The sequence below is a fragment of the Lepisma saccharinum genome, chromosome 23, assembly GCF_977018435.1.
Source record: "Lepisma saccharinum chromosome 23, izLepSacc3.1, whole genome shotgun sequence".
Taxonomy (NCBI): Eukaryota; Metazoa; Arthropoda; class Insecta; order Zygentoma; family Lepismatidae; genus Lepisma; species Lepisma saccharinum.
In genome coordinates, this window is record NC_139251.1 from 46,697,505 (window position 1) to 46,713,773 (window position 16,269).

A 16,269-nucleotide genomic window follows, 5' to 3' on the forward strand; every position below is an offset into this window, starting at 1 on the left:
TTGTACATTTTCTATTTAGAAAAATTAGGTGATGCCATGTTGTGGCGGTTCACACTTTCCAATTCACATGTTAGTTTTGCAAGTATGTTAATTTAAGGAAGAAATTTCATTCTAAGACTATAGCTTTTTTGTATTTAGTGCTTAAATTCAAGTATTCTGTTTTATTCATATTGACTAGTTATTAGGCATTGAAGTAACGGGTGTCACACTAGCTTTCGAACCTGAAAAAAATGTTATAATTTCCGAACGAACATACATAGGAAAATGAAATTCACAATACTTATACCTTGTTTCATGCTGAATACATGATCGTCACAGCAGGTGCTGCAAGTGTCTTCCCTGGACGTCCAGACAGGTTTATACACGGCATTCCATATTGGGAAAAGTCCGATGTAGAGTCTCTGGTGTGATCTCATGAATCGCATTCTCGATGTTGTTTCGGAACTCTTGCAGTGATCGTGGTTTGTTTCTGTAGACACAACCTTTAAGGAAACCCCATAAAAAGAAATCCGGAGGTGTCAAATCTGGGGATCTTGGTGGTCACCAAAAAATTACTCAATTTCTGCCTTGGACACATTGGAAGTATGGCATGTCGCTTCGTCTTGTTGGAAATAACCGCGACGCAGTTATTCATCATCCAACTGATTCACAAATGCACTGAAGATGTGTGTGTAAGTAAACTTGTGTGTTTACTGTATCTTCAAAGAAGGTGGGTCCAATGATACACTGTCGGGAAATTGCACACCAAACTCCCACGGCATCCAAATTCACGTTGAACGGTCTGATACGATCCCGATATTCAATATTTCTTTACAGTGAACATGCGTTCTGGTACGGTGTACTGATCCATCCTCGCGATGCAGGGACTCGTGCATCACACTAACCCACATGCATCACTTCTCCTGGTGCCACCTACCGTCTTTGTTTTGACGAGTGCGTTTATTTTCAACCCTGCCTCGTGTTCAGCATGAAACAAGGTACGTTCGTTTATTGTGAATTTCATTTTCCTATGTATGTTTGTTCGGAAATTATAACATTTTTTTCAGGTTCGAAAGCTAGTGGGACACCTGTTATTTATTATCAGTACAATATAAAGAAAAGATTTCGTAAAATACTTAAAAGTACTTACATTGGTGAGTATGTGGTTTACGTGAAACTATATTTCGAGATATAACTAATCCCTTCATCAGGTAGACATACTATGCCAATTTAATTATGACATTGGCTGCGTCAGACAAGGCATGGATCAAGAGGTATGGTAAAAATAGGTAAAAAGGTTGAAAAAAAAACCAATTAAATTGGCATAGTATGTCTACCTGATGAAGGGTTTAGTTATATCCTGAAACGTAGTTTCACATAAATCACATCTCACAAACGTAAGTACTGTTAAGTATTTTATAAAATCTTTTTTTATATTGTACTGATAATTTATACTACGTGACTAAGTCGCACCTGCATCAACATGAATTGAAGTATGTTTTAATGATTTTGAGTAGTTGAAAACAATAAATATGTACACAGTCTTTTCTAATATCATTTTTTTTTTGTTCTCCGAAACAATACAAGAAATTTGATCGAGTTAGGTTTGTAATATAATTAAGCCTTGTTTCCATATTAAAACCAATAAGTTGCTGACCAAGGCAGTTTATTAAGATAAAAACACTTAACACGTAACGTTTCGACCCTGTATCAGGGTCTTCCTCAGACGAAGAACTAAACTAAAAAAAAAAGTGTTTTTTTTTTGTCTGAGGAAGACCCTGATACAGGGTCGAAACGTTACGTGTTAAGTGTTTTTATCTTAATAAACTGCCTTGGTCAGCAACTTATTGGAGTTAGGTTTGAAAATTATGATAGTATTGTGACAATAAAGGGGCCTCAGGTTTGATTCCTTGTGGAAGCATATAGCACAGTGCTTCAGGTCCCACTTTAAACTGTAAGTCTAGTTGCTATTAGCCTTTATCAGCATTATAGTAACTCAGAATTGTAACACATTTTATTAGTCTTTCCTGTTCTTTGCCACTTTAACTCCAGGTTTCAACTTGTATTGTGATAATTTTTCTTTTGATGCAACAGGGAGTGCCTAATGATATGTGGAAAATATCAAAAATCAACGAAAGTTATGAGATCTGTGATAGTTACCCACCAATCCTGGCTGTTCCAGCCCAAGCTACAGACGATGACCTTCGTGCTGTTGCTTCGTTCCGGAGCAGAGGAAGAATTCCGGCAAGTCTTAGTGATTTATAAGAAGTAACTGTATTGGAACTTAGTAATTCTATCCATGTGCTGTGTAATGTATGAGATAAATATGCAAAGTCATTTTTCTTTTGATAAAATGAGTGGAAACCTTCTCAATTCTCATGTGTGTTGTTTGCTTGTATTATGTAACTGTTGTTTTATAAATATGGTTTTACAACCAAGAAGCAAAACACACTACACTCCTTTGTTAGATGTGATTTTCAAATATGGTCTGTGTAAATTTGTTCTTTAGTGTTCGGTTGTTACAACCATTTAGAGAACACACAAGAATTGCATAAGAAATGTGTTTAAATGCTTGTAACAACAGTTACTGTAAACTAGAAAAAGAATTCTACAATGCAAACAATACTTACATAATAGAAGAATTATAAGCCTATGTAAAAACTGTATTTATATAGCATAAAAATTATAGTGTTACATTTAGCCAACTCATGTGTTTGTGTGTAATTGGTTTCTTTCATGTGTGCAGGTCTTGTCATGGATTCATCCCGAGAGCCAAGCAACAATAACTCGCTGTTCCCAGCCGCTGGTGGGAGTTAGTGGGAAGCGAAGCAGGGAAGATGAGAAGTATATTCAGTTAATTATGGATGCAAATGCACAGTCTCATAAACTCTTCATCATGGATGCCAGACCGAGGTAAGAAGAGTTCAGTTATATGTGCAGTGTTGGGCAAAATATAAGTAGGATTTGAAAGAGCCAGTATGATGTAGCAGCCTCCCTGGTGCTGTAGTGGTATAGTCGTCACTTTGTAATCAAGCGGTCCTAGGTTCGATACCTGGTGGAGGCACATAGTGGTTTGGATCCCACTTAAAACACCAAATCAATCAATCATAATTTTTAAAACACGTTTCTGAGACGAATGTTCTACCAACCAAGACACGATAATTAGTAACAAAACAATCGTCTCAGTTTGAAATACAGTGGAACCTTGATTTTACATTCTTCAGAAGACCAAGCTCAAAAAACTTGAAATTGGGAAAAGTGTAAAATCGAGCAAAGTTTTATAGCATTTTGCTACGTTGGGGCCATTAAGATTGAATGTATAATGTGGGAAAATTTAAAACCGGGGAACGTAAAATTGGGGTTCCACTGTATACTGATACCGATAACCAATATTCTCTCTAAGCAACATTAAATTTTAATTATTCCATGAAGAACCTGATTGGTTCATTCACCTACTTAAGAAATGTAATAACCAGGTGATTGTAAATGGAACTTACCTTAAAACAAGCTATCCACCTAGAAATTAATTTGACATAGTAAGGTACATTAATTATAAGTTTATATTAGTGCTAGGCAAGGCAAGTATTACTTTGAACAGGTACTGATACTCTTGATTCCTATCAACACCAATACTAATACTTGAACACCAACAATTTCAAGTCTCAGAATATTAATACCGTGTAAATTTACCAATGTTTTGCTTATTCATAGCCTTACTAATGCAATGGTCAGAATATTAAACCAACTATAATTTAATAACAAAATCGGTTATGCAGATCAAGAAAAGTTACAAATTTTTCATAATTTCTAGGAAAATTACTGTGGATATCTCTCATGACTAAGATTTTTGACAGATTCACTAAAAATACCATATTTCAGTTGCTTACATTTGTTTGTAAAAATGGCCATATGTGATGATGCATCCAGAGATTTGAATTCTTATTCATTCATTCCTTGTTTGTCTTGAGTTGGCACTCCTTTGGAGTTGCTTATGGAAAAATCCTTTCGAAGATTGGCACTTGTTGCTATGGTTACCGCTATGTGTACATATTGATTGATTTTTGTGTGTTTTTTCGTAACAATGTCTCAGCCATGGTCTCTGTTAATAGTATTGTTGAACTGATAAGCATTGCATATCCATTCAACAAAATACAAGTTCATGGTATCTTTAGACTAATGGTTTTTGAGATATTAAGGTTTCTGTAAACTGCTACATGAGCAAAAAAAGCCATGCACCATGTTGGAAAAATGGATTGGATGATTTGGTATGGAATGACCCTTAGGGTTCCTGACATTAATAAAATATCCCTAAATGCTTTCGTTGTTGGGTTGGATGTATCAGGTTAAGAACTCGTAGCATTGAAATAACATCCAGAGATGCTTCAACACCTGGTCACACAATATTAAGTGCATGTCCAAGATGACCATAAACCAAGAATGGTAGCTTGCTGCAAAGTGCAGATGCTCACGTAAGCTTCCTTTACAATCGTTTCCGTTAATCGCAAGCACTTCCTAATACTCCTATCTAACTTGCGAAAAATCATTAAACATTTGAACCGTTACCCAGGCATGATGAGATTAGCAACTGGCAATTAGAAATTGGGTTGCTACTCTTTCCCCTAACTTACCTGAAAGACTAATTCAGCTTCTATACAGGTTGCATTTCCAGCTGGTGGCTGGGAAACAGTGAATTACTTGTAAACAGTTGAATTGTGTTCGACTGACATCAAGCATTTTTGAATCACAAGGCACCGAATGCTGTTAGCGGATGAAACAAATGAGTGTCTGATTCACCACATGTTGCCAAACATACTGTACTGGGAGAGAGCTCTCCGACAACCATATCACCAGCATCAGAAATCAACTAGGTTTAATGGTACAACTGCACACCTGGTCCTGCATAATGAAATTTCCAGAACGACCACTATGCAACTGGCAAAAACAGAAGTACGCTTGGCTGTTGCTTTGAAAGCGTGATGTTACCCCCTGCAGGTTATACTTTGCAATTTAAGTTGTTGACACCCATTGAGCCACACTCCCGAAGACAATTGGGGAACACAAAGAGCCAGGAATAACCATGAAGGTCAGTCGCCAGCTGGAAATGCGACCAGTATAGATACAGTGGAACCTCGATCTTACCTTTTGCAGGGAACCAAGCTGAAAAAAATTAAAATGTGGGAAAATTTTATAACATTTTCCCATGTTGGAACCATCAAGATTCAATGTATAATGTGGGAAAATTTTAAATCTGGGAACATAAAATTGGTGTTCTGCTGTATTTATATGGAAATTGGAGCGTTTTGTACCTTACACAATATTATGTCACTAAAATGTTTAGTTTGGTTCTGAGTAGTAGGAGGACCTTGACAGAGGGTTGAAACTTCACGTGTTAAGTGTTTTTTACTTAAATATAGACTGCATTGGTCGGCATTTTGGTGTTTTATTCTAACATGGAAACAAGGCTTATACTGCAGGAGGCCTTAGAAAGAGCACTTCGCGGGCTAAGAGCAGACGTCGCTCGCACACTGTTGCCGATACTCTTGTGTCTGCTCCTCAGCCGAACAAACAGGCAGAGGTCACTCACCCTTCCAGAAGGGTGCAGCGAGCTAGCTGTGGCAACCGGGCTTGCTCATTCGCGGATCTGATTGGTTCTCGCAGACAGCCCCCCATATTGTAGTCTGCTGCAAGCCTGAGTAGTGATCTTTTTAAGGCCTCATTGAGTATAATAACCTCAAAATGTTATCTCGGGAACAAATGTATAATTTTAGGTTGACATTCATTTTCTGGAGGGTAGTGGCTGTTCCTCTCTTGAGCATTAGGGCTGGAATTGTGTATATATTATCAAGACCAATTTCACTGAAATGCAATGCAATGTATTTTTATTTAATTTGCATCGTTTTTCTACTTGGTTTATTTGTGGTATTTCATTTATGTACCAGTCTTTTCAATTACTTTATCCAGTATATTTAATTTTTACATTATCAGTCCTCAAACATGTCCTTAATGTTATTAACATTCATGAATATATGAATCGAATGTTGCATTATTATTTTGATATCTTGGGAGTAATTTTACATGTAGTATCGGTGGTGTGTATGTATGTGTCTTGTGTTGTAGTTGTGCTGTCTAGTATGTTTGTGTAGTAGTTGTGCTGTCTAGTGTGTTTGTTTTGGGTAGTAGTTGTGCTGTCTAATTTGTTTGTGTTTGTCTTGTGTAGTAGTTGTGGTGTGTTTGTGTTTATATTGTGTTATAGTTGTGATGTGTTTGTGTGTGTCTTGTGTAGTAGTTGTGCTGTCTAATGTGTTTGTCTTCTGTAGTAGTTCCTCCATTCATATTGGGGGTTAGGCGTAGAGCTGACAACTCTGCACTGTAAAAAGCCATGTCAAGAATCAGCAATATAAGGCCATGGATGTTCCCAAGGTAAAATATTCCGGAGGTAAAATAGTCCCCCGTTCGGATCTCCGGGTGGGGACTACTTTGGGAGGTCCCTGGACTAAGGATAAGATCTACGTTAGGAATAAGGACATTAAATTAGTCACCTGGAATGTTCTGAGCCTTTACCGGCCTGGGGCATTTCAGTGTACAGTTAATGAGATAGTCAAGTATAAATTAGATGTAGTAGCTGTCCAGGAAGTTAGGTGGCCAGGAGAAGGGAATTGTAAAACTAAAAATTATACTTTTTTCTATGGTGGTACTGAAAATCATAATTTTGGAACAGGCTTTTTCATAAATAATAGAATTATCTCAGCTCTTAAAACAGTAGAATTTATCAATGATAGGATATCATATGCAGTTTTACAGGGTAGGTGGTGTAAAATTATTTTAATAAACATACATGCACCAACGGAAGATAAAGATGATAATACTAAAGATGATTTTTATACAGAGTTAGAACAGGTCTTTGATAAATTTTCTCAGTATGATATGAAAATTCTGTTAGGTGACTGTAATGCACAGATTGGCAAAGAAGAGACATTTAAACCCACAATTGGTAAAGAAAGTCTTCATGAATTAAGTAATGATAATGGTATAAGATTATTTTCCTGTAGTTTACGGTTATTACAAGCATAAGAAAACAGTTCTTTCTTTGTGACGTTTCAGGAGAACACACGCTCCTTTCATCAGACATTTATTTTCATTTTGACTAAAGATGCAAGCAATGCGTACATACAAGAAAAACTGGTATAAGATTGATTACTTTTGCAACCTCAAAGAATTTAATTGTGAAAAGTACCACTTTTAAACATAAAGATATCCATAAATATACCTGGTCTTCTCCAGATGGTAAAACTCATAATCAGATAGATCATATTCTCATTGATAAGAGAAGGCATACTAGTATAATTGACGTTCGTACACATAGAGGTGCTGACTGTGCCAGTGACCATTATTTAGTAATTGCTAAATTAAGAGAAAGACTCTCAGTGATAAATCATAAGCAACAAAATCTAAAAGTTCTAAAATTTGATACAGGAAAGTTTACTGATGAAAGAATTAAGAAAGATTACCAAATTAAACTGTCAAATAGATTTGATGTTTTGCAGGATTTAAATGATGAAAATATAAATGAAACAGACGTAAATAAGAATTGGGAGCACATACGTAATGCAATAGAATCAGCAGCTAAAGAAAGTATAGGATACCATAAACCGAGAAAAAGTAAGCCATGGTTTGATAATGAATGTCATAATCTAATAGAAATAAGAAATCAGGCTAGACTTAGGTGGTTAAATAACTGTGATGATACAAATCTAAACAATTATAATAGAATAAAGCGAGAAGTTAACCGCACGTTTAGAAGTAAAAAAAGAGATTACTTGAAAAGCAAAATTAACGAAATTGAAACAAAAAGCAAAAATAAAAATATCAGAGATTTATATAAAGGTGTAAATGAGTTTAGAAAGGGGTGGCAACCTAAAGTAAACTTGATAAAAGATAAAGACGGTGATTTTCTAGCTGACCCAAGTGATATTCTAAATAGATGGAAGAACTACTTTAATGACCTTTTAAATGTCCATGTAGGAGATAAATCAGAAGTGAATGAAGTACACACAGCAGAACCTTTAGTTCCAGAACCTAACTTGACTGAAGTTAAAGATGCTATTAAAAGGCTAAAGAATAACAAAGCACCTGGCATTGATTTAATACCAGCTGAGTTAATTAAATATGGTGGAAATTCGTTAATATGTCAAATTCATAAATTAATTTGTTTAATATGGAATAAAGAAGAAATCCCTCAACAGTGGAAAGAATCCATAATTGTTCCTGTGTTTAAAAAAGGTGATAAAATGAACTGCAATAATTACCGTGGAATTTCTCTACTCTCAACAACATATAAAATATTATCTAACATTCTTTTAACAAGACTAACCCCATATGCTAATGAAATTATAGGTGATTATCAATGTGGATTTAAATGCAACAGATCAACTACAGATCAAATTTTTCACATCAGACAGACACTTGAAAAAAGTGGGAATATAATCAAAATGTCCATCAGCTATTCATTGATTTCAAAAAAGCATATGATTCAGTCAAAAGAGATAAATTATATAATATATTAGTAGAGTTTGGAATACCTAAGAAGCTTGTTAGTATGATAAAAATATGCACCAGTGAAACAGAAAGCAAAATTCGTGTGGGTATTAATATGTCTGACAAATTTACAATTCATGATGGGTTAAAACAGGGAGATGCATTATCTCCATTGCTCTTTAATTTTGCCTTAGAATATGCTGTTAGGAAGGTAAACGAAACTAAAGAAGGACTAAAATTAAATGGTATGACTCAGTTGTTAGCATATGCAGATGATGTAGACTTACTGGGGGATGATGTGAATACAATTAAGAATAATGCTAAAATATTTTTCAAAACTGCTGAAGAGATAGGTTTGGAAGTTAACAAAGAGAAAACTAAATATATGCTTACAGGCCGAAACCAAGTGTTAGGTAATAATCAAAATCTAATTATTGATAACAACTCGTTTGAACCAGTTTCCAAATTCAAATACTTAGGAGTAATATTAACAAATGAAAATTATATTAAAGAGGAAATAAAAAGTAGGCTTAATTCAGGAAATGCATGTTACTTCTCTCTTCATAAACTTTTGTCTTCTCGTTTAATATCTAAGAAACTAAAAGTTAAAATATACAAAACCATAATTTTGCCTGTAGTATTATATGGGTGTGAAACTTGGTCCCTTACATTGAAAGAGGAACATAAATTGAGAGTATTTGAAAATAGGATCCTTAGGAAAATATTTGGACCTAAAAGGGATGAGGAGACAGGTGAGTGGAGAAGGTTACATAATTTAGAACTACATAATTTGTATTCATGTCCAGACATTATTAGAATGATTAAATCAAGAAGACTTAGGTGGGCAGGCCATGTGGCACGAATGGGAGAGGAAAGAGGAGTTTACAGGATTCTTGTTGGGAAAGCTGATGGTAAGAGACCTGTAGGAAGGCCAAGACGAAGATGGAGGGACAACGTTGAGATGGACCTAAGGGAAATCGGTAGGGATGGAAAAGAGTATATAGATCTTGCTCAAGATAGGGACAGATGGAAGGCCTGTGTTGCTGCAGCCATGAACCTTCGGGTTTAAGAAGGCTAGAGAGTTAGTTAGTTAGTTATGGTATCTTTAGACAAAAACACTATATAGGAACAATATTTCTTGCTGGTCGATCCGACCAGCATGCTTCAGACTCTGGAAACGCCGAATTCACGGCGTCCGATAGTGCAGCGCATCTTTCGACGGCTCTTGTCCTTATCTGCCAGTGCCGATCTTCGCTTCTGCTGGGTCCCTAGTCACGTTGCCATACAGGGGAACAAAGCAGCCGATGCTGATGCCAAGTCTGCTGATGCAGATGGTGACGTTCTCGTCCACCTTCTGCCAGCTAGCGACCTGTAGAATGTTTCGTTGTTTCCTTCTTGGCACTTGGCAGGAAGTGGGATGCTGTAACAGGAAACAACCTTCATGCTGTGAATGTCACCATAGGTGCATGGCGTTCCTCATCCCGTCCCTCTCGTCGAGAAGAAGTTCTTCCTATCCAGCTGCATATTGGACACAGCCATCTAACCCATCGTCACTTGCTACCAGGGTTGGACACTCCCTCCGATGTGTCGTGTTTGTAATGTCGTTTTAAGTGTTCAGCATGTTCTTGTTGAATGTGCCGATTTTGCTTTCCTCAGACAGACTTTTAATCTTCCTAGCTGTTTGTCATCTCTGTTGGGCGATGACAACAGTGTTTTATCAAATGTTTTTAGCTTTTTGCGGGGAGCTGGTCTCTTCCACTGTCTGTGAGGAAGCTTTTTAGTATATTCTTACTTTTAATGCATTGCTTTTGTCTTGTGTAGGCCCCTTTACAACCTTGCACTTTCAATTTTTCCAAAGAGGCTTTTTACACCTCTTGTTTTAAATTTTTTAAGTCAGAATTTTAGATAAGGGGATATTCCCCCCCCCCCCCATACACATAAGGATGCAAAATGGCCTCAAGTTCCGACGCACTCAAATCTTTTAATTCAATCAATCAATATTTCTTGCATACTGATTGTTTTGTCTCCTTTGAATTTCAGTGCAAATGCGATCGCAAACAAAGCCAAAGGAGGGGGCTATGAGTCTGAAGATGCCTACCAACATGCAGAGCTAGTCTTTTTGGATATCCACAACATCCATGTCATGAGGGAGTCATTGAGAAAGCTAAAAGGTAACTTGCTTTTTTTTACTTCCTTCTTTTAACTTAGTAAGAAGTGTTGAATAGTGATTTAAAGGCTGAATTACACGGAACTGGATTGCCAGTAGGAATGCCCTAGTTGGCAGTGGACTGGCTGATAGACTGGATTTGATGACTAGACCATGTTCTAATCTCAACTAGGACCTCCACGATGGCATAGTGGTAGCATCGTCGCCTTGTAATCGAGGGGGTTCTGGGTCCGATACCCCGGTGGAGGCACATATGGTTTGGATTCCATTTTAAACTGTAGGCCCAGTTTAAATTAGCCTATCTGTGCACAAAGTGGACTTAAAACCCCAACTCAATCAATCTAATTGCAACTGGCTTTTCTCTTGTAGATTCTGTGGAACAGCCAATCAGAGCGAAAGTTTGGTGATCTGAAGATAATCTGTGTTTGGCAAGGAAAAAAATAATCTGTGTTTGGCAAGGAAAAAAATAATCTGTGTTTGGCAAGGAAAGTTTTTTGTGTGTGGTTTCCAAGTGTTGGTTATTTTTGTTCACTACTTGATGAAAGGAAAAGTACACAGAGATGATGTGCATTTGTGTTAGGGATGGGCCGATATGAAAGTTTTGCCGATACCAATATAAAATTTACCGATAACCGATATTCTACCGATCCGATATAAAATTAGAAGTGGTCCTTGAAGATCCTGAAATGGTCATTGATCTCCTTAATAAATGTGTGTTTCGAGGTGACTGCAGTGCAACGGAAGTTGAATATTTAGACATTTACTTTTTTAGAAAGTAGGGCATCAAGATTATCCATAAATATTACAACAAAATTGCAGAATTTTGCAATAAATTATAAGATATTTATCGATATACCAATACACTGATATGCCTATATCCGCCGATACCGATATAGAGTACCGATTAATTGGTCCCATTCCTAATTTGTGTTCATTAATATTTAGGAATATATCCAAAGCTGTTTAGATTTGTACATGACAAATGTGATTAGCCGATAATGAAAATCCTTATTATTACAAGTGCATTAAATGTTTGACATATTTAGTTGAGCAAAATATTTTTTATGAATGAATCCTGCGAATCTCATGTATGAATATACAGGGAGGTTATTTCAGTCATTTACCGCGAGAGCGTCGGCCGCTTGGTGGCTCAGTCATGCAACAGGTCCCGGCAAATTGCGTTACAGGAAGTCCATAACAGGAACTGTTTGTTTTGGAATGTTTCCACTCTTCACAATTACAGTTACAATTACAATTGAAATAAGCACGTACCTTGTCGCAAGGATGCTGGAAAAAGTGTCCTCCCAAAACAAATATTTCTGGCACCTTATTTCTGACATCTAATCTTACATTAGACGTCTCTACTTTATCCTCAGTTGACGGAAAGGGAAGACAGCATCCCGGTACATAAAGCAAACCGAAAGCGTAAACTGATATCTAAAAGTAATAATAATGATGATCACTAACCTCCTGTGTTATAAGAGATGTTCAAAATGACCTCCTTCAACAGCAATACAACACGTTTCTTAGGTTCAAGAGATCCTGTCTCTCGTAATTGCCTGACCACTTTTCTGCAAGAGTTCGTTTTCACGTAATTATCGTACATAAAAACTCTTTGTTCAAGACTATATTTGTTTAGCGGCATAACTAATGAATGAACAACAATTAACACACAATAAAACACTAGCACTGAATAGCACAGTAACTCAATAACACAGTATAAACAACACGCGTACTGATAAACGCAAACAGAAATGAACATGAGCGTACACTCACTACGTCTGGTAGCTGACAGTGTTGCTAACCATTTTTCGGCAATGTCCCTACAGATGTAGTCAAAATGTCCCTACAACTGACCAAATGTCCCTATGCCAAGTAAAGCGACTAAAAAAAAAAACACCACCTCATGAGCATCCAAAACAGAAGATAAAATATACACATTTACTTACCAAATCTTTCTGCTTGGTGCTTCCACAATTAATGAAGGAGCGAATTTACAATACAGGACCACTCCCCGATTTTTGTAATATTTCTCATACTCACTAATTGAGGCCTCCTAATCACGAATTTGAAGTTAACATTTGGGGGTCACTTGTAGAAATTGCAAAATAAGTGAAATTGTGTGGTCTGCAATCGGCATTATTGCTCATTATTCACTGGAAGATTTTGTGTTTCCAATACTTAAAAAACGAAATATACTCTCCTGATATTACTACGACCTCAAATTTTAACTATGTTTGCCTATCCTAACCTAACCTAACCTAACCTTACCTTACCATGAATGGTTCGTGGGGCTATCCGTCAATTGTTTTTGGGGCTACCCATGCATAGTTTTTCGACCCCAAATTTTAACACTGCCTTGTCTAACCTAACCTTACTGAGAATGGTCAGTGGGGCTATCTGTGAATGGTTTTGCGCTAATTGTGATTACGAACCGATAAAAAATGTTATTACTTTATCGCTTTAACGGTGAACGTTATCATCGAAGACACCATTTTCGTATCCTGCAATTTTACGATCGATGCACTGTTGCCAAACTTACCTGTAATCAAATCAGTCCACATTCCACATGTTCTTCTACATCGTGATTGTCACTGTCACATATAAGCACCTTCTTTGGGCAAAATACCGAAATCCATAAGTTTATTAATTAGCCCACGGCCATCCTTCTGCACACTCCACCTAACAATCTGTACAATATTAACAACTTTTTTGCCACCTAACAATCTGTACAACGTTAACAACTTTTTTACTGTTGTCTTCCGCCATTCTTACACGATCCATGCTCTCCAAGTATGAAATCAACAGTGTAGCAACGCTGTAGACGGCGTATCTAATTGCAAAGGTCAGTTGTTCATATCAACAAATATGGCTACCATACTTGTATATGGAGAATCATTTCGAGAATTGAAAACTTTTTTTACAACTTCTACACGTTAATGAACAATTTTTCACCTCACCCCAACATGTTAACCTGAGATAAATCATCACGACTAATTATTTCGTGAGTATAAAATGTAGCATAGAAATTACAGAAGGGTCCGGTATTGAAAATTCTTGCCTTAATGAATAACGTTGAGTCGTTTACTGTTGATTATGTTATTTGAAGTCATACATGCTGCTGCTGTGAAGAGATGGATGTTGGTTGGTGATGCTGTATTTCCTGCAGTCTTTAACAATTCTGGTCCCATTTTATTTCTCTCTCTTTTTTTTTTTTTTTTTTTTTTTGTATCACTTAACATTGAAAATATTCTTTCCATTTCCACGTTAGAATGTGGCAATGTTAGCACTTTCTTTGCTAGACTGGAAATGTTTTCAAAAAAGAACTTGCCTTGAAAGTTCTTGGTAACCGATAACATGATGTTGATTGATGGAGATTTGTTAGTTAGTTCTATTTTCTCCTCCTCGCTAAAGTATCCAGATAAACTAATCCATCCATTCCAAACTGAGCACGAAGAAAGTGCAACTGACTGGCGAGTAAGCTTTGCACCTTTGCACAATAAAATGTTATTTTCAAAGATTGAAGAAAGTCCCTACTTTTTCCCTCATTTGGCAAAATCTGTCCCTACGTGGGCGAAATATAGTGAAAAGTCCCTATGCAGAGGGACATGTCCCTACAGTTGGCATCACTGCCGACAGGTGTCGCATTCGTTCTATGAAGCACTCTCTCTTGGCTGACAACTCCCCCGATAAGCTGCCGGTGCTCTCACGACAACTGAGGATAAAGTAGCGATGTCTAATCTAAGATTAGATGTCAGAAATAAGGTGCCAGAAATATTTGTATATGGGAGGACACCTTTTCCAGCATCCTTGCGACAAGGTACATGCTTAATTCAATTGTAATTGTAACTGTAATTGTGAAAAGTGGAGACATTCCAAAACAAGCAGTTTCTGTTACGGACTTTCTGTAACGCAATTTGCCGGGACCTGTTGCATGACGGGGCGGCCGATGCTCTCGAGGTAAACGACTGAAGTAACCTCCCTGTACATACTCGAGTTCGTTAAAAAGCTTGCTGAGTATACCTTGACTACCATATTTTCTTTAAAGGTAATATCTAGCCCATACTTTTTTAATAACGGCAATAGCCATTCTCCTACAACATTCTTCCAATTGCTTGTCCATTTTTTTAAACTTCTCTGCTCTATGCCATGCCTTGTGGCAACAAAAGTGTACTGACAATTATGGTGACAAGTGTCGTGTAAGGGAAAAACTAGCAGAGGAGCCGGTACCACACAACTAGTCCAAGTCCAACTACAAAATCCAGCAGGAAATCTAGCCTCATGTGATTCAGGCATTTGTTTTTATTTGTCATCCAAATCTTTAGAATTCTTAGACCAGGTGTTTCATAAATATTTGAGGGGTTACAAAAATTTATTGCAAATAAACTGACAAATTTACATTAATGAAACCAGTCCAGAACAATCGAGGAATGTAAACAGTTTGTGCGTGTATATTTTGACAAGCTGAGAGTTCACATCCCTGCCGCTAGATGACACTCAAATGACCCACATCACTAACATCACTCAGTGTTTTGTGCAATGTTTTGTTCACTAAGATCACCAGACCTTACACTGTGTGACTTCTTTTTGTGGTGTTTCATCAAAGACTGTATTCGTCTCACCAATGCTGCGTATCAGCCCAGCGATAGACACTATCAACAGGCCCATGTTGATGCGAGTGTTGCAAGAAGTAGACTATCGTCAGCGTGTGCAAGAGGAGGGGAGAGGGGCAGTTGCCACCCCTAATCATGGACGTCCGCAGATTTTTTCAAAGGAGGGACAAGCAAGGTATTTTTCCATGGGGTATATTACACCGATAATAGTGTTGCCCCTTCAAAAAACAACACTTGAATTTGAAATTATCGCATTAATGTAAATTACTATGACTGAAATCAAATTATACGTGTGAAATATATACTTTTAGCTTGACATTCGATTTCTAAGGGGGAGGTGTGGCCATCCTTGCTCCCCCTTCCAGGGGCCTCCCCGATGGCGCTGTGGTAGCGTCGTCGCCTTGTAGTCAGAGGGTCCCGGGTTCAATACCCGGTGGAGGCACATGGCACAGTGGTTCGGATCCCACTTTAAACCGTAGGTCCAGTCCCGATTAGCCTTACTGTGCATAAAGTGGACTTAAAACACCAACTCAAACCAAACCAAACCAAAGCTCCCCCTTCCAGATGTTCCTACGTTATTATGCTGTCACCTAGAAATTTAGTGTAGAGGAATCTTATCGGTGTTATTAAATGATATTATACTCTTAAAGAAAATAAAGTATTTTCAAGCCGATTAAAGTTCAAAGCAACTACGGGGGAAGGGGATTCAGTGGTGCAACCACGGGGGGGGGGGGGGGGGGGGACAATGAGCATTGACCCTCCCCAACCTTGGACGAAAATCAATTCTAGGGGACAAACATTGAGGTAAAAGCAAGACTAGTAGACTAGTAGAATCTAAGAGTAGCAGGACAAAAGGATACTCAAGATGGAATTAGTTTTCACGTCTTTTCTTGCATTATTTCTTCCAGATGGCCAACAACAACTGCAGGGTGGCACAAAGGGAAATTACCCCCTCAATATCAAATTTTATACAAA

At 37.4% G+C, this 16,269-nt stretch overlaps 1 protein-coding gene across 7 annotated transcripts in view; it reads left to right on the forward strand.

The window, feature by feature from the left end:
- Window positions 1–16,269, forward strand: part of mtm (phosphatidylinositol-3-phosphate phosphatase) — a 67,230-nt gene that overhangs the window by 34,770 nt on the left and 16,191 nt on the right. For all 7 annotated transcript variants that reach the window (XM_083144372.1, XM_083144376.1, XM_083144375.1 and 4 more), the window contains 3 exons: window positions 2,074–2,223; window positions 2,726–2,892; window positions 10,555–10,685. In XM_083144372.1, coding sequence (XP_083000498.1) covers window positions 2,074–2,223; window positions 2,726–2,892; window positions 10,555–10,685 — 448 coding nt within the window. The remainder of the gene's footprint in view (window positions 1–2,073; window positions 2,224–2,725; window positions 2,893–10,554; window positions 10,686–16,269) is intronic.